The 24,898-nt window shown below is 38.7% G+C and overlaps 2 protein-coding genes across 3 annotated transcripts in view; one reads left to right on the top strand and one right to left on the bottom strand.

Moving 5' to 3' along the window:
- The first annotated feature begins 5,833 nt into the window (after positions 1 to 5,833).
- On the top strand, positions 5,834 to 9,000 carry cox5ba (cytochrome c oxidase subunit 5Ba). Its single transcript, XM_066714538.1, has 4 exons — positions 5,834 to 6,098; positions 6,805 to 6,875; positions 7,421 to 7,520; positions 8,670 to 9,000. Exons 1-4 carry the CDS (start codon positions 5,849 to 5,851, stop codon positions 8,780 to 8,782), a joined length of 534 nt encoding a protein of 177 aa, XP_066570635.1. The 5' UTR covers positions 5,834 to 5,848; the 3' UTR covers positions 8,783 to 9,000.
- Positions 9,001 to 17,870: 8,870 nt separating this feature from the next.
- arid5a (AT-rich interactive domain 5A) overlaps positions 17,871 to 24,898 on the bottom strand; it is a 29,563-nt gene continuing 22,535 nt past the window's right edge. For both annotated transcript variants that reach the window (XM_066714536.1, XM_066714537.1), the window contains exons 5-7: positions 21,642 to 21,739; positions 20,968 to 21,139; positions 17,871 to 20,126 (exon numbers count right to left, since the gene is read on the bottom strand). In XM_066714536.1, coding sequence (XP_066570633.1) covers positions 18,783 to 20,126; positions 20,968 to 21,139; positions 21,642 to 21,739 — 1,614 coding nt within the window. In that variant the 3' untranslated portion in view covers positions 17,871 to 18,782. The remainder of the gene's footprint in view (positions 20,127 to 20,967; positions 21,140 to 21,641; positions 21,740 to 24,898) is intronic.

Below are 24,898 nucleotides of genomic sequence, written 5' to 3'. Positions count from 1 at the left end.
GTTACTCTCAGACTAAGAATATATCAAGACAAGATAAAAGCCAACTCGGATAATAACTATTTAAAATACAAAACAGGGGTACCCAATTACAAGTAAAATATAGCGTTAATAATTCTAAAAGCAATATAAAAGACAGATTGCAAGTGCACGTGTGATAAAACAATACAATTCAGAATACTAAAACCAAAGAGCGCCTGAGGTGGGAGAAGTGTAAACTTAATATCCAGGGATGGGTGCTTAATCACGTAAGTCACCAACCCGACTTTCTCAAACATATACAACAGTCTCATGAAATAGTCGCTCTCCTTTAATGCAGCAGACAAACAGTTTCTCACTCTGTGTAGCCGGCGACCAGCATTTTTCTCTCAGCTCAACTGCTCCTGTACAGTCCCAGTCCCAGTCCCAGTCCCAGTCTCCAGTCCCCAGTCCCCAGTCCCCAGTACTAGGTGTCACTTTACAACTAAATAGTGGGCAGCACACTCCCCGCCTGGTATAATGCTGTTTACCACTATACAGTCTCTTTGCTGAGGAGTAACACAACTTCTGAGACAGGTCTTGAATACACCTTGGGTATACCCTGCCTGATGATTTTCATGTCCACTTTCCTTACTCTGTTGTCTTGACTAGGAACCTTTTTGACAATGACTCCAGTAAGCCATTCGTTGCTCTTGACATGAGAGTCCTTTAACAACACATCTCCAATTTGCATGTTAGGTTTGTCTGATTGTCATTTCCTTCTGGACTGGAGGATCACCAGATATTCTCACCTCCATCATTGCCAGAATGAATCTGCACTTGTCTGGACTTGTCTCCACTGCTTAATGTAGAATTTTCGATGTCAAAGTCCCCTGGATGAGAAGACACTGAATCTATCTTCTGTGTGAGGAGCATTGCAGGTGTAAGCATTGCCGGCATCTCCGGATCCGCAGAGGCAGGTATTAAGGGTCTGGCATTCATAATAGCCATAACTTCAGCCAAGTGGTTAGGACCTTGTGTGAGAGACGAGTAGAGTCCACCTTGAGAAGCATGGTGTCCAGGATGCAGCGGGTAACTCCTATCATCCTCTCCTAGACTCCACCCATATGGGAAGAATGTGGCGAGTTGAAGGTTCATGTACAACCTTGAATTTGGAGGTGATCTTTCAACTCTGGATCTTCTATGTTAATTTTTAAGTATCGCTTTTTCTCTCATGTTTCTCAGTTTAATTAAGAGTTACATTGATTGTTTATGTGGTTACTTGTTTAGCTAAGAATTTTATATCTTGCACCTGTTTTGTAGTAAGAGTAGCGACTGTTTGTTAGTTAATTTAGCAACTTACATAGCACACTCGACATGCCCTTTCTATAAATCAGAAGTGTTACATTGTAGGCTGTTATTATTTAGCATTTATTTAGGATTACTATGAGCTATTGTTCAGTGTAACTGCATGTGTCTGGCTCGGTCTTTGTCTATATTCAGATATAAAGTGGCCATTAATTTTGCTATTAGCAGTCCTGCGTGGGAGGGAGGACCCTCTTGACAGTCATTCAACGCAACGCAGGTGTGTACTGTCCTAATTAGTTACAGTACAGTATTTAACAGCCCCCTGGCCCTCTGCACCAGCAGTCAGTTCCAGCAGCCTTCAGTGCCCCCCTTCTTCTTGCGTTATTGATTGATTTTCCCGTAACCCTTGACTGTGACCTTGACGGCACTTAGCTTTACTTTCCAGGATGTTGTCCGCACTTACTGTAGTTAACCGTATAAATTGGAAGTTGTAAAATGTATTATATCTTGAATTGCTTTGTTTAATGTAAATTTGAATTTGTTATGTTTGATGCCTTGTACTTAACTGTGTTCTTGCACTTTGTATTTCACTTATGGATAAGGTCCCTGGATAAGGGCATCTACCAAGAAAAAAAAAAAAAATAATAATAATAATAATAATAATAATAATAATAATAATAATAATAATGAGTTTGGCTGTAGCTCGTATGAGCGACTTCCAACTGGAGAATCATTTGAACCTGTGGCAACCAAGGTGATCTCCAAAGACTTTAGTGGTGAATGTGTTAACTTATGGAAGGATCTCTCTATTGGAGTCTGGTTCCATGTGGTTGTAGGTTACTGACTGAGGAGCTTCTCCTGTTGCAGATCTTAGCAGGAAAGATGGACCTGTGAACCAGTTTGTGTTTTTCAGGAGTGCTGATGGTACAGCTTGGGTTCTGTGGTCTGCAGGGTTGTCCTTTGTGTTGACATAGTGCCACTGTTCTTGGCGAGTAGATTTTCGGATGCGTATCACTCTGTTAGAGACGTGCACGTAAAACCTTCTTGATGTGTTGTGAATGTATCCTAACACAATCTTGCTGTCTGTGTAGAATTTGACTCTGTGAATGTCAACATCTATGTTGTCCTGAATTAAGTCAGCCATCAAAACTGCCAAGACAGCAGCGCACAGCTCCTAGTGAGGAACAGTGTAGGCTGGGCCTGGTGATTGGAACTACAAACATACAAGCTGTTTACAGTTGACAGAATCTTCTAGTGATTGGCTTCTCTTCTTGAGATATACAGAAAGTGAAACTGTCGGTCTGTAGATCCCAGCTGAGACCTAGGCTGCGCTGAAAAGGTAATGGATCTTTGCCTAGGTCCAAGTCCTTTAGGTCTTTGGCCCAATCCTCAGGGATAAAAGCTTCCATGACTGCACCGCTGTTGGAAGCTATCTTGTGTAGCTTGATACTTGATTCAGCTAACATGTGTTTTGTCTATTTTTAGGACTTTGACAGCTTCTTCTTTGCTGGAGAATGAGGTAAGTCCATCATCTACATAAACATTTCCCATAACAAACTGTCTGGTGTCTGAGCCGTGGTATTTCTCAGCTTCCAAGGCAGCTCGTCTCAAGCAGTATATAGTGATGGCTGGAAAGGGGCTACTGCCAAACACATGTTCTCTCATGCGATATTTTTCACTCCTTTACTGAAGTCATGGTCTTCGTACCACAAGAATCATAAGAAGTCATGGTGGTCTTCACAGACAGTAAAGCAGTAAAACATCTGTTCCACGTCTGCAGTGACTGCAATGGGTACTTTGCGGAAGCGAATAAGTACTCCTAGGAGTGTGTTGTTAAGATCTGGGCTGCTCAGGAGGACATCATTGAGGGACACACCTTCCTGTTTGGCACTCGAGTCAAACACAACCCGTATCTGATCTGGTTTCTGGTTGTGGAAGACACCAAACATTGGCAGATACCAACACTCCTGATTGATCTTCAATGGTGGAGCTGATTCAGCTTGGTTTAAGTCAAACATCTTCTGCATGAAGTTGATAAACTGCTCTTTCATTTTTGGCTTTCATTCTAGTGTATGACGCAGGGATATAAAACGTTTAGCTGCCTGTTCTCGGTTGTTTGGGAGGTGTCGGCGAGGTGAATGAAAAGGTAAGTGAGCTACCCAGCTGTTCGCATCATCTTGGTAGACTTCTCGATCCATAATCTTGAGAAAGACTCTGTCTTCTACAGACTGGGCTGGCTTGTCGTCATCTCGTGTTTGGTCAAAAATCTTGCTACCAAGATCATCTGTGTCTGCTACAAGTATGTGGGGACTTGATTCAAGTCTTCAAAAAGGCATCAACCACATCAAACTAGAGTTTTCCAGATCAGCAGGGACAAACGGACCCGGGGACACAAATGGAAATTGGGCTTCAAGGCATTCAAGACGGAAAACAGGAGACACTTCTTCTTCACACAGAGAGTTGTCACAATCTGGAACAAACTACCCAGCAATGTGGTTGAAGCTGAAAATTTGGGAACATTTAGAAATAGACTGGATAGGATCATTGGATCACTTAGTTGAACCTACCAACAATTAATGAAAGCTAGGAGACAGTAAAAAGTTAAGCATTGATGTCTAGTGATGGCCAACTTTAAATTCCAAGAACCCCTCAGCTTGCCAAAGAAATCAGGCAGAAAAAAGGGTTAAAGCAGGTCGAACCTTAACAAAGAACTAGAATTGAAAAGCAGTTTAATAAACCTGATATAAGTGTTTTTCGATACATGTCCGCAATATCCAATATGGCTGCCAAACAATGCAACCTACAACAATTGTTCAATTTATCACCAACAACTGCCCATAGACATCTACCACTGTAGCAACTTTTGGTTAAGAGAATAATAATCATCCTTAGGAAACCAATACGCTTCCCCAGCTTTTACAAAGAAAGCTTAATGAACAATGTTTTAGTAATACTTCACAATATGTTGTTACTGTACTTCTGCAAGAAAATAAAGCATATTGCTTCAAATTATGCTTTGCGTTTGTTATTTCTAACAAGTCAAATGTATCTTTGTGGTAATTATTGGGTACTTCGTGGTAATTTACAGTAAGTTGTGATACTTTGTGGTAATTTGTGGTAATTTGGTGATTTGTGATACTTTGGGGTAATTTGTTACTTGGGGGGCATTTGTTACTTTATGGTAATTAGTAGACCCTTTTTTTGTGTACAATATTATATTTACACTGGTTTCCGATCTACATTGAACATGTGCTTTGAGAGAAATACACATGTAAAACATTTTGTCTGTATTATTATGTATTTCCTTGCCAGGTATGCAACTTACAAATGCACATAATACATGGAATTTAGGTTATAATGTATATGCACACCACTAAAACATGAATATTCATTTACTGGTGAACTGACAAACTTCAAAATATGATATTCCAGTTGTACTTAGGCATATCTAGCATGAACATCATAAGCTCATTCATGACATTACTCGAAAACGATTCACACCCCCTGACTAGGTGGCGGTATCACATGGAATGAGGTTTGTCTCTGGTTGCTTGCACACATCTTTATCATGAAGCGCTCGTTTATTGTTTTCAACCCACGGGCCGCGTTCACGACACTTCTCTGCCGGCTGGATTGCAGACGGGAGTGTGCGTGTGACGTCACGGTCTGCGCAGACGGAGCGTGGACTGCTCTGGCACTGCAGCTGCAGACTCCAGCAGAACAAACATGGAGGCGGTGCTGACAGAAGTCAGTCCTATTTACAGTTAATGCAATCGAAGTTCCCTTCGTGCTGCACCAGCTTCACACTTTACAATGTAATCGGAAAATAGTCCATTTAATCAGTTCATATCAGATTAAGTAGCTTTACGATCCGTTAATAATCTTTAATTAGTAGAAATCTTTATTCCTACTCATTGTTGGGACATTTAAGGGTTAAATAATCACATACTGATCAAATTAATTACAACAGATTTTGTTTGTGTGTGTACAATATGATATATACACTGGTTTCGAATCTACATTAAACCTGTGCATTCAGAGAAATACACGTACAATATTTTGTATGTATTATGGATTTCCTTGCCAGGTGTGCAACTTACAAATTCACATAATACGTGGAAATTAAGTTATAATGTGTACGTACACCACTACACATGCATATTATTTTATTGTTGAACTGTCAATCTTTAAAATATATTATTTCTGTTGTACTTAGCCATATTTAGCATGAAATTAATAAGATCCTTCATGACATGACTCAAGGGTGATTCACACCCCCTGACTAGGTGGCGCTGGCACACGGAGTGAGGTCTGTCTCTGAAACATATCTTTCTCACACAGCGCTCGTTTGTTGTTTTGAAGCCGCGCTGCAACAGCGCAGTACCTTTTGAGCAGCTGCGCGGCTGTGCAGACTTTGCAGCCTGTGGATGCGTCGCATTGTGACGTCTTTTCCGGTTGAGTTCATGCAAACGGGTAACCTAGACAGTTTCGTCGCAGAGTATGCGAAAAAGTATGCGCAGACTCGGCAAAGTATGCGGCTGCGTTCACGACTGCACAGACTGTGACGTCACACGCAGACTCCCGTATGCAATCTAGCCGGCAGAGAAGTGTCGTGAACGCGGCCATTCCCTTCACACCTGACTGGACTGCTGTGACATCATATAACTGCGACATCCGGCAGAGGCGCACTTTGTTAGTCTCTTTCGCTTGTCTTGTTTCAGAGCTTGTAGGAGAAGAGATGGCTGCAAGGTTACTTATGAGATCGGCCGTTCGTGCCGCGAGTAGCTGCCGGGCAGCGCCGGTACTAGCCCTCACCCGTGGCATGTCGGCGGGAGGTGAGTTTGGGAGAAGGTTCACGGATGCTGGCTTGGTTGGTGTGGTGTAGATATCGGGCACTATCAGGATTGGTCCTCCGCCAAGGGCAGGCAAAGACAACTGCCGTAACAGGCCACAATCGGATCAGAGATTATTTTTCAAGATTTAAGTAATATTCCGTTTAATTAATGTTTTATTTTATACCGCAATACAGTTAAATGGTTGGATTAGGACGTAACGGCACAATTGTAGTTTTTAATATATACCAGGAGGAACACCCATCCAGGAAATACATTTATCTTCCCTAAAATAACCAAGCTGCTAAAAATGACTATTAAAGAGTGCTATTACTAGATACACAGTACTTTATTTACAATATTAAATATCGAAGTGTTTTACACAAGTACATTTGGGAACTGAGAGTGACCTTGGCTTACAATGAATGAAGTGCAAAGCGAAACCGCTAAGAAATGTCCTTCGTGATTCCTCCGCATTGCAGGTTAGCACACAACAGTTGCATGCAATATATCGGTTTCTTGCTTACTAGTCAAGGGCAGTAGTTTGTATTTAAATTGGTGGTGGTATCCACATAATATAATAATCCAGAATTTAATATCGGTCTTATTTGTAAATTACAATTTCAATCGTGCAGTAAAAGCTGAGCGATGCTTGTTACTCGTTAGATTAGTGTGCAGTTAATGTATATTTACTTTTAATGTTTTCCAGGCATCCCAACTGACGAAGAACAAGCCACGGGTTTGGAGAAGAAAATCATGAACGCGATGAAAGCGGGCACGGTCAGTTCTATAAGTTTGAAATAGTATTACCAATCAACTGCATATTTCATAGACCTTAGATCAATGTGGAAAATTCAGTTGAACTAATTTTAATTTAAGGAAAACAGGATAACATATTTCTTTAAATATGCTTACAGATCTAAAGTATTAAGTGTATTAGTCGATTTGTGTGTATATCGATCTATAAACCACACACGTCTTCTAAAAACTAGAGTGATTTGCAACTTTGAAAATTCAGGTCAGTTTCCTATGATACATTTTATATAAAGTACAACGGTTAAGTGTACTCCAGTAATTTCACAGAAAAAATCTTGATGCCTGTTCATGAAGATGCATGTAATCTTGGCTATTGTTTTACACCATTAAATGTACTGAACAAACATTATTTTTCAACCCCATATGTTGGGGCTGGTTGTTTTAATTTACACTTTATTAAATGGGTTTCTCTTTACAAATAAGACTACTAATTTAAGATATATTATATTGAAATTACAAACAAAAAACCTTTATGATGCAAACTAAAGTTCTACCTCTTTGTGTTTCAGGACCCCTTTAGTGTGTTTAAACCAAAGCAATATGCTGGGTCCAAACAAGACCCTCATATAGTACCTTCCGTTACCAACAAGAGGATTGTGGGATGCATCTGTAAGTGTAGTACATTTACATGGTTCTAATTCTGTTTTCATTATTAATCATAACATTTCCTTTGGTCATATGCAGGCACTAATACATTAAAGTAGTTTACTTTCTGTTTGTTAATAACGTATTAAATTGCCATAACGTGCAATTACTCTCCCATTCGGTAACATTGCTCAACTGTTCGGAGGCAGGATGTTGAATCGTCAGAATGACTTGTTTGTGGCACAGTTATTCAGCAACTGAGTTAATGTTTGCTAAAGGTGTAGGGATAATTAATATGTTAATTTATTTAAAATTAGCAGCTAATTTTATACCTGTTCCGTCTCTAAATGTCCTGGGATGTGGGGCCAGGTGGCATCCCAACTGAGTCGCAAATCACAGAAAGAGGTGCGCTCGGAGCCCGGGAATTCTGTACGAAATAGCTAGTCTTCACGAAGTTCCATCCATCCATTTTCAAAACCGCTTATCCTGGCAAGGGTAGCAGGGAAGCCGGAGCTGATCCCCGGCAGGCATAGGGCGCAAGGCAGGAATACACCCAGGATGGGACGCCAGTCCAACGCTGGGCAACACACACACACGCACGCACGCATACATGCATACATACGTTCGCTATTGTTCGCTAACTGGTTTTCGTTAGCACTAATGCAGGAAAACAGCCTGAGAGATGGTGTACTTGTCCTAGTGTGACGTCACGCATAAATTTGCCACAGCTTTGAGCGTGCTGGACTTTTCAGAGGTGTATTTTGTACACTTAAAATGTATACTGCAGTACTTTTAAAAGTGAATTCTGAAAAAGTCAAATATGGTACCAAAGGGCTGACGCATTTTAAATCACACTACTGCTAGCACCCCTTGCGCAACATCAAAAAAAAACAAAAAACGAAGAAATAAAGGATATTATCCAACTACTGAATACATTTCAAATGACCATCCCTAACAGTCACCATTAATTTGACAACAAATGGATAATATTAGTAAGGGAGAGATTTAATTTCTTAATTGCCACAATGTCTTTAAGTTGTTGTATTAGGTAGTCATAATTTTTGGTGGAAACAAACATTTCCGGCCTGAAAATGGAGTGCAGAATTCCAGAAGGTTTAATTGATGTCTTGGTAGTTCCTGATGCCTCTGACCCTTTTTTCTCTTGTGTCCCAGGTGAGGAAGACAACACCACTATAGTGTGGTTCTGGTTGCACCAGGGGGAGGCACAGCGTTGCCCATCCTGTGGTGCACATTACAAGCTGGTCCCTCACGAGCTGCCCCACTGAGCTCCGTGCTACAAAAACAAAATTCCTTTAAAACATTATAACCTCATTTATGTTTACTTGCAATTAAAAAATGAAACAAAACTAAGGGTCATGATCTTTATGGTTTGGGACACAAGACTTCTATAATTCCAATGTGACAGTTTACTATGGTTTAATGTACTGTATGTTACATTTGGTCTTCATCCTCTTAATAAAGTCAATGGCGTTGTATAAAGTTACTTGTAATGGTCAAGATGTTTGTTTTCTGTTTGTGAACTCGCATACTAAATTTGACTTAAATGCTGAACACAGCCAATTGTTAGATCAAAAATATTTTTTGGTATGAAGGTATAACACTCATCTCTCTCAATTATGTTTATAGACTTAATTGGTACAACAAGAAGTAAGCACACCAATACTGTGAATGAGGTGCCAGTCAACGAAAACAATTAGGACAAGAGGGAAAACGCACAATCGGGAGTTCAAACCCAAAAATAACTATATATTACTTAAATAAATACGTTATTTTTGGGTTTGAACTCCCGATTGTGCGTTTTCCCTCTTGTCCCAAAGACTTCCATGAACCTACTATGTAGTTTAAAAAGCTGCTTGGTTTATACAATTTTGACTAAATATAATTTGGCAAATTTCTAGTGAGATACAATCTTGGTTGGGGAGGGCTACTGTGGCTTTAGGCATTCCATTTGTGTTCTAATTAAACTTATTATTTGGGCCATCAAAAGAGCCATGCCAACCTTTGGGACCAAGATACTGCATTTTTAAATTAGATCCTCAAGTTAATCATATTCAGGGGAGAATCATTGATCTGATCTTAAACCTTTTAACCTAAATCAGGGCCTGTCGGAGAGTGATTAATCAGTCCTAAGTGCCTGAAATATCTGAGATTGACGTCAATGTGCTCTTACTTTTACTCTTAAGAGTAAAAGGTATTCATAAAGATTCTTTAGAATGAAAAGTACTCCTAACTCGACCTTGAGAGGCCTCCTAACTATTTAGGAATTGGGAGACAACCGTAATGAGAAGATGAAGCAAATTGCTTCATGAGGGCTACTGATTTTATTTATTTTAATACAATGATGGCTAAATAGTGTAATTCAGAAGTGTACATGAAAGAATGGAAGGGGGTTTATGTAAATGTGGAGGGTGGAAATGCCACATAATTTACTTTGGGTTTGTCATAAAAAAATATATATATATTGGGTTAGTTTTGGGATAGAATTTGATTGATTTTGGGCTAGTAGTGCATTTGTACCCAGAGTTTAATTCTAAAATCAGCGCTTGTATCAAAATAATCTCTGCTTTCTATTTCTTTACGGTTTTCATGATGGCTTTGAATTCATATGCTTCTGTTTTAAGTTTACAGTTCAAGAGTAAGTATCTCTTCCTATTTAAATTCTCATTTGTCAGATTTCACATTTGTATAAATACATCAATGGTCAAAATGTGATTGTCTGAAACCACTCTCCTTATTTTAACATTGCATTTATAATGACCAATTAAGACATAACTTTAGGGTATGACTATGTACAAATAAACAATATGTACAAACTACTTAAATTTAGCATTTATTTAGTGACCCTGCTAACACACAATGTTGCCAAAATGTAGTGTTAGCTATCCCCAGTGTTAGCTGGGGATTGACTTTATGAATCCTCTGCAAGAACAACCCTGCCCCCTGTGGGCCAATGGAGACTTTTATCCAACTGGTCTTAATATTTAGAATGGATCTTTATCAAAACTGAATAATTAAGTTGAATTCCTCTGATGCAAGATGCTCAGGACTTTTAAATTTTAGTTTTGCTTGAATTAATTACTGATGCTGTACTCTTTGTAATACAGTGCCTTGTGAAAGTATTCACCCCCCTTGGCATTCTTCCTATTTTGTTGCATTACAACCTGTAATTGAAATGGATATTTATTTGGATTTCATGTAATGGACATTCACAAAATAGTCAAAATTGGTGAAGTGAAATGAAAAAAATTACTTGTTTAAAAAAAATTCTAATAAATAAAAAACGGAAAAGTGGTGCGTGCATATGTTTTCAGCCCCTTTACTTATGAAGCCCCTAAATAAGATCTGGTGCAACCAATTACCTTCAGAAGTCATAATTAGTTAAGTAAAGTCCACCTGTGTGCAATCTAAGTGTCACATGATCTTAGTAATATATACATCTGTTCTGAAAAGCCCCAGAGTCTGCAACACCACTGAGCACGGGGGACCACCAAGCAAGCGGCACCATGAAGACCAAGGAGCTCCCCAAACAGGTCAGGGACAAAGTTGTGGAGAGGTACAGATCAGGATTGGGTTATAAAAAAATATCAGAAACTTTGAACATTTGAACACCATTAAATCCATTATTAAAAAATTGAAAGAATATGGCACCACAACAAATCTGCCCAGAGAGGGCCGCCCACCAAAACTCACGGACCAGTCAAGGAGGGCATGGAAGAGCGTCCAGTAAAGAGCCATTGCTTAAAAAAATAAATAAGCAAATGTTTGTTGTTCGCCAAAGACTTGTGTTAAAACAAAAATCATGTATGTCATGTAATTAAGTTGATATCACAGCTATAAAATCAATCATCCAAGGACCCTATCCAGTCTATTTTTGAATGTTCAAAAATTGTCAGCTTCAACCACATCGCTGGGGAGTTTGTTCCAGATTGTGACAACTCTATGTGTGAAGAAGTGTCTCCTGTTTTATGTCTTGAATGTCTTGAAGCCCAATTTCCATTTGTGTCCCCGGGTTCTTGTGTCCCTGCAGATCTGGAAAAGCTCCTCTGGTTTGATGTGGTTGATGCCTTTCATGATTTTGAAGACTGGAATCAAGTCCCCAAGTAGTCTCCTCCATTCCAGGGTGAAAAGGTTCAGTTCCCTCAGTCTCTCTGAGTAGGACATTCCCTTCAAACCTGGAATAAGTCTGGTTGCTCTCCTCTGAACTGCCTCTAGAGCAGTGATATCTTTCTTGAAGTGTGGAGCCCAGAACTGTACACAGTATTCCAAACGAGGTCTAAGTAGTGCATTGTACAGTCTTAACATTGACACTTAATTAACACTTTTTTTAACACTTTTGACAATATACCCCAGCATTTTGTTTCCTCTTTTATTGCTTCCCCACATTGTTTGGATGTTGAAAGTGAGGAGTCCACATAGACTTCTGGTCTTACTCATGCATTACTTCTTCCAGTTTTATTCCTCCCATAGTGTAATTATAGTGGACATTTTTATTACCTGCATGTAGCTAGCTACTGGTTATTCTGCAATTTTGACAAGTTTGCTAACTATCCCAGAGTCCAGATCATTAAAATATATTAGAAAAAGAACAGGCCCTAATACTGATCCCTGTGGAACTCCACTAACAACCTCACTCCAGTTAGAAGCAACTCCTCTTATCGACACCCTCTGTTTCCTATACATCAACCAGTTCATAATCCATCTAATTATATTACCCTGAATACCTACAGCTTCCAATTTTAGGATCAGTCATTGGTGTGGAACCTTGTCAAAAGCATTCTGAAACTCTAAGTATATCATCATATGCTTGCAGCTGCAGTTGCATGCAACTGATAAATGATATCAGATACTTCTGATCAATTAGTAAGACATGATCTGCCTCATCTAAACCCAAAAATATGTTTTTTCTTTTTTCTTTAGATTCTCCTCTATTTTCGGTCTAATAATTTTCTCCAAAATGTTACAAGTAATACAGGTAATACAGGTCTGTACTTTCCTGCACTTTTGTCCCCTTTCTTATGGATAAGTATGACAGCAGTTTTTCAATCAGTTGACACAGTATAATTTTATTTCCCTAATTTCTTTAATAAATTAATTCATTCCCTCATTAATTCTGCTAATCCCTTTAGTACCTCATCTTCATTTACTCTGGTATCTCTTAGCATGCCACAGGTTAACACTCAGTCCAGTCAAACTCTATCTGTTTTTTTATTTTGTAAACACCTGTAAAATACTAATTTAGAACATTTTCCACATCTTGTTGTTTATAAGATACTTCAATTTTTAGCCTTTACCCATTTCAGTTCCTCCTTTATTGACCTCTTGCTGTTATAGTATTGAAAAAAAGCTCTCTGCATTAGTTTCTTTCCATTTCCCTCTTTGCTTTCCTAATCCCTCTCTTAACATCACTTTGCAGTTCTATATATTCTTGCATACTTCTATTAAACCATTTTGGCCAATGTTTTTTTGGTACAAATTTCTCCTGAGTAGTATATTCTTGAAATATAACCATCCACTGAATCTGTATCCAGTGTGCTCCAGTCTAACTCTTGTAAGTACTCCCTCATACCTTCAATGTTTGCTTTTCTAAAATTGTAGACCATTATTTTAGACTTAATTCTTGTTTTTTGAAAGTATGCCTCAAAGCGAACCATAATGTGATCGCAGTTTGCCATTGGTTCTCTAATGTCCCTCTGATTCTATCTTGGTCATTTGAAAATATCAAATCAATGCATGCGCTCTCTCTGGTTGGTTCCCTGACAAATTGAAATAGAAAGCAGTCATTTTACCATCTCAACCATTTCTATTTCTGCTTCTGTAGTACCAACTGGGCTTTCCCAGTCTATGATGGGAATTTTAAATTATAACAGCCACATCCTTGCTACATGCAGTCCTGATTACTTTGAGTAATTTGAGTTATTCTGCCTCATTGTAATTTCTGATATATTATGCTACGCCACACCCTCTTCAATTATGCCTGTCTCTGTGTGTATCATTTCAATTTGTATTCATCCCCATCATTTTCTGTAAGCCATGTTTCTGTCACTCCTACAACATCAAAGGTCTTCAGGGCTTCAAGGTATAATTAATCTTATTCCTTATACTCCTGATATTAAGGTACAAACATTTCAGGACTTGCCTACTAGTTTCCTTTTGTTTTGTTTAATTAGTAGAACATCTCCCATTGCCTAGAGCTCCCTGCCCACCTGGTCTGAACTAAAGTTTCCTTTTTTAAACCACATACACAATAGTTACACCTTATCTAATTACTTGGATTGCTATTCTATACATGAGAAAAAGTACTATTCTAATTAGTTTGTGAGCATTTGAAGAAAGGTTAAGACGGGCACAGCAAATCAAAACACAAATGTTTATCAAACCAAGCATATGAATTCGGGATCAGTGAAATGTTATATTGCAAGTGACTACAAGGGGGCAGCCTATAAACTTTTAATTCTTCCTACTTGAGTTTCAGTGTACAGGTGTCCCTCATTATACACAATCTCACACAATTTAATAAAAACGGCTCATTGCGCAATCACATTACAAGCGCATCCTCGATTATGCAGGAGGAAGCGAGGTCATGTTCTTGTATTGCAGATTTCCTCAATTCTGCGCAGATGTACGCTAGAAGAACACAACTCTCCTCTGCAGCTGAAGAGCCAGAAACATCACAAACGGTATTTAATCTTCTTTAATTTGCGCAATGTATTAATGTAGTGTAGTGAATAAGTATAATATGTGTCTAAAATAAATGGCAAAACGGGAGTAATGTTCTAAAGTTGCTAGAGAAATTCAGAGCTGTTTGGCTTGTCACAAAACTCTATAGGCAGAGAAAAAATGCTGCCTGTCAACTGTCTCTTGGATCATTTCCTCAGCAGAGATAAAAATCATCAGTGCACTGACCCAGGGCCTTCAAGGGAACGAGAACATTATTGAACAAATGCATTTTTTTTTCTTTTCATAATTTTTTTAAATTTTGGAATGCATCCCTATTTTGCAGCGATTTCTGGGAACCACTTAATCGCATAATACGAGGGACCCCTTTACAAAGAGGCCTGCTGCAGCATTAACAAACAAAAATGTTCCTTTTTCTACATGCACAGTCAATAAACCTTTCCAAGTATCTATATTGTAAGGTATCTGCACACAAAAGACAACTGTTAAGTAAACAGCAGTAAGATTTGGTATCATGGTGAATCTTGACATTTAAGTAACAATGTGGGTGTAAGATGTAGTTTCACTATACTAAATCTCACTGCTGTTTACCTGAACTTGTTTACCTGAACAGTTATCTGTAGAGATTTTTTTTTTTTGTAACAATGTTGTTAAATGCAAAAGCCATATAAAGAGACTCTGTAAAATACACTATTTAAGATTATATTGTTGTTGTTTTAATAATCATAGAATTTGCTGTGAGAAAACTCGAGAGTGCTATGTCTTTATAAACCACAGTTTTACATAGATGTTTATGTACATTTCTGACTAAATAGTTTTTTTACCATTTGTTCATTGGTTGTAAATGAACTATTCTGTCATCCTTTGTTTGATGAAATAACTAATTTGGAATCTTAACATCATCTGAGAAGTAAGTATCATCATCAGTTACTCAAAATGGACCTGGATGAACTACACAAAGTACTTGATTAGAAGCAGCCTGGAAAAATACACACCTCTTCCCTCAAATTAAGCAAAGGCACACCGATTGACTAGTACAATACTTTAACAAGTGCATTGCTATATATAGCCTGATTGCTTTTAAAGTGCCTGTTTTAATGGAATTAGTTATAACTGTATGATCCACAACTAAATCTCTGTAACTTTACTTCGAAACATGGATAAGAAATGCAAATTACAATTTTGAAGTTTTCTCTGGGCACTCTGGTTTCCTCCTACTTTCCAAAGACATGTGTGTGTGCGTGTGTGTGGCAGCGATGGACTGGCATCCTGTCCTGGGTGTATTCCTGCCTTGCGCTCTATGCCTCCTGGGATTGGCTCTGGTTTCCCTGTGACCCTTGCCGCTAACTAAAATATTCCAAATCACAATTTCAAATGAGAACAGTGGATTTGCCAACTGAGTGGCCTATCCACAAGAAAGGGGACAAAACTGAGACAGGAAATTACAGACCAATCAGTCTCACCTGCATCACTTGTAAAATGTTGGAAAAAATTAATAGACAGAAAACAGAGGAGCATCTTAATGAAAGCCATATTCTTGGAGATAGTCAACATGGGTTTAGATGAGGCAGATAATTTACTTTTTTTTTTTTTTAAAACATGCAACTGCAGCTGTAGATCACATGAAAGCATATGATATGATATACAGTACTTAGATTTTTAAAAAGCTTTTGATAAGGTTCGACACCAAAGACAGATCCTCAAATTGGAGGCATTCAAGGTAATGTAAGTAGATGGATTATGAACTGTATAGAAAACAGAGACCCTGTTCACACTTATTAGGCCGGCCCTGGGCCGCCTCAAATTTAGTCCGGCTTTTTTAGAGACCCCATTCACATTTGCGGTTTTAGGAGGCCTAAGTGCGTTCACATAAGCGGGTGAAAAGGGGGCCTAAACGAAATACATGCCGGGAATTATACAAATCTGCTCAAACAAACCAGTTATGCATGACATTAGGTCTGCTTACAAGTGTATGCGATGTATTTATAATCAAAACGTATTAATATTGATATATAGGCTATTGTTCGGTTCTATATTTTCTTTGAAAGTAATCTTAACCCTTTCCAGCCGAAGCTTTCTAATATAATTAAAATATGTGCAGGTTCAATGGGGAATTGAATTAATTTATTTCCCTTTTCAAATGTCTGCAAGTCTAAAAGTGCTGTTTTACAATTCACCCGAAAGCAAAGCACATTTAGTAGGACATCTACATTAAATCACAAGAAATCGTATGCATTTGTATTGCCTTAGTTCAAGAAAAAACAATAACAAGTTTACCAGCTACACACTTTTATTTTAATTGACTGAGTAGTTTGAACTGTTTACATCATTATAACTCTTAGCCTATACTTTTATAATCTATATAAAAATGTGAGCTAGCGAAATGTATCTTTACATTTACGGCTTTAGATCGATATGACATTCAAACAATATAGAGAAAATACTGTTTGTCTTGTAAAATAATGAAAGCTTTCTTGGTGCCTGTATATCCTTCAGCGTCTCTTTGACTCAGACACACAGTCTCTGGGGGCGGGGCTTGAGTTGCGCCACACACTGATGCGTTCCACCCGGCCCAGGGCCCGGCGCGTTCACATTCACAGTTAAGCCGCCTTTCAGCCGGGTCAAAAAGAGGGACTAGTTTTGACACAGCACAGGGCCGCCTTAAATCTATGACCCCATTCACATTTGAGTTAAGGCAGCCCTGGGCCAGCCTAAATCTCAAATGTGAATGGGGTCAGAGGGTGTCGATAAGAGGAGTTGCTTCTAACTGGAGTGAGGTTGTTAGTGGAGTTCCTCAGGGATCAGTATAAGGGCCTGTGCTTTTACTAATCTATATTAATGATCTGGACTCTGGGATAGTTAACAAACTTGTCAAATTTGCAGATGATACTAAAACAGGTAGCTCAGCAGATACAATCTCGGCAGCACAGGTTATTCAAAGGGACTTAGATAATATTAAGTTGTGGGCCGACACCTGGCAGATAAAATTCTATGTGGAGAAGTGCAAGGTATTACATGCAGATGTCCACTATAATTACACTATGGTACACTGTCGACCATATCAAACCAGAGGAGCTGGTCAGCAGGGACACATGCACCCAGGGACACAAATGGAAATTGGGCTACAAGGCATTCAAGATGCTTCTTTACACAGAGAGTAGTAACAATCTGGAACAAACTCCCCAGCGATGTGGTAGATGCTGAAAATTTGGGAACATTTAAAATTAGACTGGATAGAATCCTTGGATCACTTAGTTATTAATGGACACCAAATGAGCACGATGGGTCGAATGGCCTCCTCTCGTTTGTAAACTTTCTTAGGTAGGGATAGCACAATAAGCAAAATTAATTAACACACAGGCTGACAATTCCTGGTCATGTTTGGGTTGAAAGTGTTATTGATATATTAACATAATATTTTTGTCATAATTTATTGCTCTGTTATTGAATGTGGATTTAAAAGGGTTCCTTATTTGACCCCCTAGAAAACCCCAACTCCAGTTATTCGAGGAGTTATTCTGTCCCATTTCCTTGAAGATTGTCTTGAGGAAAGATCAGAGCTAAGTAATCAGTTGGGTTTGCTTGCCTAACCAGAACAATTTTGCATGCTGTAGCCAATACACAAGTAACACATATCCCAATATATGAAACAATATAATTAAAGTGTAAGAAAACAACTCAGAAAAACATACATTTCATTGCCCAAAGTGAATTGTGGACGAAATGTCTGATGTAGTGTAACAGTGGGGAGTGCACAATGTACTGACCATATTGGAAAATTAACCGTTTACAGTGTCGTAACTAAATTGATATTACAGAGTGGAAAACGAAGAATTGCTTTTTACAATTTATGTATTCAAGAGTCAGGGTATGTACAGTGCTAAATGGACAAATAATCTTGATCATATTGTGATTACCTAGTATAAACATTTAACATTAAACAGTACATGTTTGATAAGTCCAGTCAATACAAATATCTCCATAATTAAAAATAGTATATTCAACTCCTTTAGAAAAAAAATAAAACACTTTGTTTACTTGCTGACCATAGTAATTTTTCTCAAATTATTTCTCAATATTGCGCCTTATCCACAGAATACATACATGGTAAATATACTGCATTTAATATTATTAGGACAGAACAGTTAACAGGGGAGCTGTACTTTGGTATATTATGCCACCAGAAAATTACATCATATTATACCAAATCATACCAACAAACAGCAAATAACATAAAACATAAGGTTCCTGAATATTTAATACTGAGTGGTTTAATGAGGTATTTGGTTCTGTCCAATTCTGCTATCCTATTATTATTAGGCAACTTATTGCTTCTTTTTCAGTCCATGCACGTTCAGACAGATTCCTGCAATCCACCACAGGAACAACAGAATGTTTCTGATCTTCTTTGTAGTTAAGTCTATTTAATTCATTTAGACAATTAGATTTCCAGCACATTAAAATATTTTTTTCTTGGCCATTAGATATGACAATTTTCCCCATTTCGTACAGTTAAGGTGGATTTAAAAACAAAATACCATTCTTAGTTGCAGGGTGGGGCTGTATTGCTCATGAAGGTGGCACAGGGTGTCACAGTTTAGTGTTGGGGTATAAGGGCTGCAAGCGAGCAAATGCATACCCAGCTTGGGGGTGCCAGATGGGGAAGGGATAATGCCGGGTGCGGGTGGTAGAGTCATATAGGACAGGATAGGCACCTCCTGCAGAGAGCTGGCGGTACATCAGGTCAGGATGTGCATGGGAGGTAGGCAATGCCAGTTGGGCTGGCAGGGAGTTGAGGAAGTGAGAGTGAAGGCCTTTCAACTGATTGGCAGAGGGTGTTCGAGTTCTGTCATAGGCTGGGAGAAAGTAGGAAACAGGAAAGTTGCCTTGGTGGTGCATTAGTGAGTGAGTGGCCACAGGCTTGGGCAACCCAGGTTTGTTTTTCTCCTTCGGTTCTCCTTGGGGGAGTGGGGGCACCATTTGAAATTTCTTCCCATATGCAGCATCCTCTGGGGCTGGCCGCTTCAGGGCATGGGGAAGCTTGTAGCTCTGTAGAAAGGAGGTTTTTGGCAGCACCTTATTGAAACTTGAAGGAATTGGTGGAACCCAGCAAGCTTTTGGTCCTAAAGTGGTTGAGGCAGAGGACAGTGGATGCTGAGATTTGAGAGTGGACTGTCCTTCCTCCATTTTGCAGCCTGGGCTCCATGACAGGTCAGGCTGCTGCCCCTTGGCCCTGGTGGTGTCGCTCCGAAGTGGGCTGACTTGAAGAAGCCCCCTGGGTCCACGGGAGTAGCTGTTCGATTCCTTAGCAGTTGGGTAGCAGTTGAGGGGCTTCATGGAGGGGATGGATGAGAAACCAGATCTCTCAAGTTCTGAAGTGATCACATAGTCTTCTGGTTGTGACAGGCAGTCCTCAGAGGTGATGGAGCAGGCAGAGGGGCTTGGAGAGGAGGAGGAAGTGGAAGGGGGCTCAGGGGACCCCTCAGATGAGTCACTGCGGGAAGGCAGCACGGCCTGGAGTTCTGGGACCTGAGCACAGTGGATGACAGAGGGCCTGTCTTTGGAATCCTCATCTGGGCTGGGGCAGGGCTCAGGGCATGAAGCTGCAACTATTGCAGAGAAACTCAAACTCCCTGCCTCACTGGCCTGGGCAATCAGCTTCTTCTTTACTAATGGAGAAATAACTCCCCTCCCTGTGGAGTGATAACTGGAAAGCAGGTTTTTTATCTGGTGGGAGGCTGGGCAGATGGTAGCAGAATGGTTCCCAGGGGCCAATACTCTTACAGCACATTCCTTTGCAGGGCAGGCATCCCTCTCTTGTTCCGATACATCATGACAAGGGAGATCTGGTTTGGGGTTGTCAGATGGTGTCAACCTATGGCCAGTATGTAAGCATGTTCCAGTTTCATACCTGCTACCAACCTGCTTCTTGTCCTGTAAAGCCATACAGCATGGGTTAGCATCTGTCACCAGGAATTAGTAAATCTGGAATTAGTCTGGATAATTCCTACACCAGAGCAGAGTCTTGAGTTTGAGGGACTTAAAAGAGCATTTGTTTTTTGACAACAACAACAGTATTAAAAGTATTGCTCCATCTTGTTAAAATGCATATCTCCAAATACAGATTTACAGAGGTCCAGAAATTATGCACACTCAACTCTCAAAATGGGTTGTATTTTCAGTGTTGGTACTGCATACTACCGATGTGAGCACATGCTTATAGTAAGTACTGTATACTAAGCATCACTATAGTGATTTCAAAGGTATTAAAATAGGGCAGGAGTTCCAAAAATATATTTTACCATTTATTTATATGTTTTTTAATATCTGACAGTTTAAAAAGATTGGTTTTCGTCTCATAAATAAGAAAAACACGCTTTAACAGAAGAAATGCAAGTGTGCATTTTTTTTCTCCTTAAATAAAAATATGTAAAATTGTAATACAAAACAGGATGCCAGAAAGTCAGTTATCTGTCATGTGTAGTTCTGCACCATCTCTGAAACTGAACACAATTTGTATCTCGGTGCACATTTTGCTTGTTCCTTTATGTCAAAGTTATTAAAGTTTGAAACCACAGAGTTATTTTTCGATGACCCTGTATATAACACTAGTGTACTGGTAAATGGGGAGAACCCCACATATATATTTTTAAAATATCTGTCATTTAGACTCTCTAGGTTCAGACTATAATATTGAATCCTGATTTTGTGAAAGGTGCAAGTATTGAGGGTCTTCAGTTTCTCAGTGGTCAACAATAGGAAATAAAAGTAATACCTCTAGGCCACTGCCTACTTCCCCTTCCTTGTCCATTTCATTCTTCTTCCTTTTGCACTCAGCCTTTTTGCCCTTGCAATCCTTGCCTGTTTTGTACTGTTTGCGTGGTTTGGCAGGGGGCAGGGGTTTGTCTTCCTCTCCTCTGAGGTGTCTCTCAAAGGGCAGTACCAGCCTGTAGGCCACCACAAAAATATATCCCTTTTCACACTTGCACTGGTACATATATCCCTTTTCATATTTGCAGTGGTATGTATAATACAAGACACAGAGGGTTTTAATTCACCAAAATCATTACTTTAAATTTCACACAAAACATTTAGTTTTGACTCAAAGTTTCCTGAAGCAAGGTGGAAACTGTAAATAAAAGTTTTTTCATGAGGTAAACTTAGGAGACCATCTAATGGGGTTTTCCCTTCTAAAACAATTGTGGTGAGCATTATTACATTGTGATGGGCATGTAGTTTGTTTCAGTTCTATATTTTGTGTCCCTTCCAACACTATTTTATTGTGAAGCAAAGGAAAACAGAATTAAGGAAAAAAATAACTATAAACAAAAAGAAGGAAGAAAAAGGAAAGAATGAGCTTTATGTTATTAGGAGATTCGAATGCCAGGTGGCTGGGTTGATGGGGGGGATCTGAGTTTATTAGACACTGGCACAATTTGTAAGGTTCACCTTTCATAGTGGCGGCGAGTGCAAGTGGCAGCACTTGTGCTCCCCGGGCTGCCCCCTAGTTCATCATACACATTTTTCCACAGTCGCCGAGCCGTCACCTGGTGGCAGAAGAAACACAAATTTTAGAATTACATCGTGAAGCCCTGCAGTACTTCAAACAGTTGCAAAACCAGTTGAAAGGCAGTCAAATGTTTGCGAGTGATGTATGAACAAGAGACCGCTTGAAATGTCTATAACCCATAATCATTAAAAGCTCCATAACAAGTTTCAGCAAACAAACAGCACTAATAAGTTCATAGAGTATTTAGTATTGATATTGAGAATGTTATGATCTGTAATGCTTTACTTTACTAATTTCCTAGATAAGAAAATTATTATAAGTGAAAATACTGCCTGTCGTATTTGTTTGGTCACAAAGTAATTTCTTGCAGGATTCTGCATATTTTAGGAGAAAGAACAAGTTAACCTTTTGTTTTTCAGCAAAGAATAACAATTGCAAAAATGTAGCCCTCCTACTTAAAAATTAAGTGTTTAATGTGCATTCCATTCTAGATAGACTGTAGATTATAGTTCATTTCTGAATTCTTACCTTAGCTATAAGGTAAAGATGTCAATAAAATACATCCTTTTTCTTGTTCTTATGTATATACTATTCCTTTTAACATGTACTTATTACACACAAAATAGACTTTAACTACTCCCCTCTTATTGTTTCGACAGTTCATATATTTTATTTGAGGTTATAGATTAATTTATCTTTTTCACCATGGGAATATTTAGGAGTAGATGTTGAGCCATTTGGAAAGTGAGCTGTCCCTCAGGGGAATTTTGAGGCCTTATAAAACAGAATCCTCAGAGTAAAGTAAAAATCCAGATCAGGCCCCTACCCCGTCTCGACACACACACCCTTTTTCTCTCAGTCAGCTGGTTAGGTGGAGCCCAGGCCTCCAGGGGTCCAAACTGAGACAGAGATGAACGGGCCAGCACCCTATATTTCTCTACTGTCAGCATTTGAACATTCCATCTCTGGCACACAATTAGTCTTTCCGCAGATTCAGGGAACTCACACCTGCTATCTGCACAATTGCCAATTTTAATTCACTCTGTGCCTCAGCATCTGCTTCACTGAACTTCACACAAAAGTTATTTCCACCAATTCAAAATCCTTTTAAAAAATACATGTCTAATCAACCCATTCTTAAAAGGATGTAAAACTGAGGTATTGCAAAACAACATCATTCTATTTATGTTTTTTAAAAAAGCAAAATGAAAAAAGTTTGTAGTACGTTTAAAAAACTACTTCAAGGCAGTTTTTTGGGGGGTCTTTGTCTTTTATTATCAATATGTTTTTTCAATTTAGAATATATGCTGCAGTTTGATTTATACAGTGCTACATCATAACAATGCATGAGATAATACAAATCTAAGTTTAGAAGAAAACAAATCCTGGATGGTTAAACAATTTGAGAAAGATCCAGACGACAAACAGATTCATAAGTCTGTATAATGAAACTTTGAAAACATTTATAAGTGTGCCTTTAGTGTCTCAAGAGACACTTTAGTGTCTCAAGTGTCTTTAGGGTTGCAGTCAGGACCTAATTCTCTTCATACTATAGTCCACATCTGATCAACACTTCATAAACAGCCCCCTATCTACACATTCTTCCATATCATCAAGGCATCATACTTGTGCAACACCATGCCAGAGGCCAGAACAATTCCTAATACTTAATATACATTCAACACTCAATTTGTAGGAAAATGTATTTTAGGTAATGTACTATTCTGCAAACAAATTAAGCTAGTAAGGAAAATATAAATGTTCCTTTAATGCGTCCTGGCCAAATAACTCCATAACTCCACAACACTGGTCCTTCAAATATTAATCTATAAACAACCCACCAAACAATGTACCTGGAAAATACTGAAGATTCTGCAGCTCTGGATGTGTGCACTATTGTAAATAAAATGTGCCTACAACACCACTCAGAAGATGCACTGAGAAACCAAAGCAGGTTCTAGAATGGAAACTTGGTACAGAAATAAACAAGGTTACGATATAGAACAAAGCCAGCTTTGGTCAGCTTGATCTTTCATTCAGCCTATAATGGACGCTGCCCACACTGTTGTGATCTAAAACTCAACGGTCATCAAACCAATAAACACCACCTATGTACACTGCACATTTTGTCACAAACAATTATTTCCACTGAGTTCAAAACAAACTTTGACAACAAATGCCCTTGGCTGCCACATCTCTTGTTTCCATCTGTCATAAGTTCCTCTATGTGCAAATGTTTGTATCAGTCTCATTGATGTGGATACATTCTAAGTATGTTCCACATGGTCTTGTGTAATAATATGCACCAGCAAACCTTCAGTTATTATAAACACTGTCAGTGAAATACATTTTCATGAATTGAGTCTAAATGTTACTTTTACACAATGTTGTCCCAACAAAAAGGAAAGCAATGTATCCCATGAACTGGGGTGGAGGGGGATTATTTTATGTATATTAGACACATTTATGGATGTGTTGAGTCAGTCCTTGTTCTTTTCCAAATGTCAACAGTCTTGTTCTCAAGTGGTTACTTCTACACTAAAAGGTAACGTTTTGTCTATTACTATGGTAGGAATAATAGATAAGTCTGTATCTAAAAAAACTGAACTTTAGCTTAGAAAAGTGTATTACACTTCTAATAAGATCACAACAACTCCCATGTCACCTTTTTCAGTGCATATGTTGTGTAAGGCTGTTTTACAAACTTGTTGAACTTGATCTATGTAAGTGTTTATATGTGGGAGTAATGGAGAAATTGAGATTACACACAAAAGTTAGTTACATTTGGAGGTGGGGGGTTGTGGTGGTGGGGTGGTTTTAATGTTTCACAACAAAATGCAACAGGAAGAGATAAGGAAGCTATCTTCGTAAAGCATTTAATGTAGATTATTGTACATAGTTCAAAAAGAAAATAACAATACTCAACATTTTACTTTTAATCCTCAATGGCATATCCATGATATTTATTAATCTACATACAGTATAGTTATAAATATACTGTATCTAGAATCAGATTACATGCAAACAATCTCCCACACACTAGCACATAATTACTGCAAACGGTAGCAGGATTTTTGGCTGTGGGTGGAAGGTACAGTGGATTGCTACAGGAACACTGCACACATACATATAGAAACTAGAAACCCTGAATTGCAGTGTTCGTTAATAATATGCATTTTAAATAAACTGGAAACAG

The sequence above is a fragment of the Amia ocellicauda genome, chromosome 9 (assembly GCF_036373705.1).
Source record: "Amia ocellicauda isolate fAmiCal2 chromosome 9, fAmiCal2.hap1, whole genome shotgun sequence".
In the NCBI taxonomy this organism is placed as follows: Eukaryota; Metazoa; Chordata; class Actinopteri; order Amiiformes; family Amiidae; genus Amia; species Amia ocellicauda.
Note: the sequence above shows the minus strand (reverse complement) of the source record. Positions and strands in the feature narration are given on the sequence as shown.

Coding starts and splice junctions, on each gene's coding strand:
- cox5ba (XM_066714538.1), top strand. CDS start 5,849: ATGCAATCTAGCCGGCAGAGAAGTGTCGTGAACGCGGCCATTCCCTTC. Junction 6,099..6,804: donor CCGTGGCATGTCGGCGGGAG/GTGAGTTTGGGA, acceptor AATGTTTTCCAG/GCATCCCAACTGACGAAGAA. Junction 7,521..8,669: donor GAGGATTGTGGGATGCATCT/GTAAGTGTAGTA, acceptor CTTGTGTCCCAG/GTGAGGAAGACAACACCACT.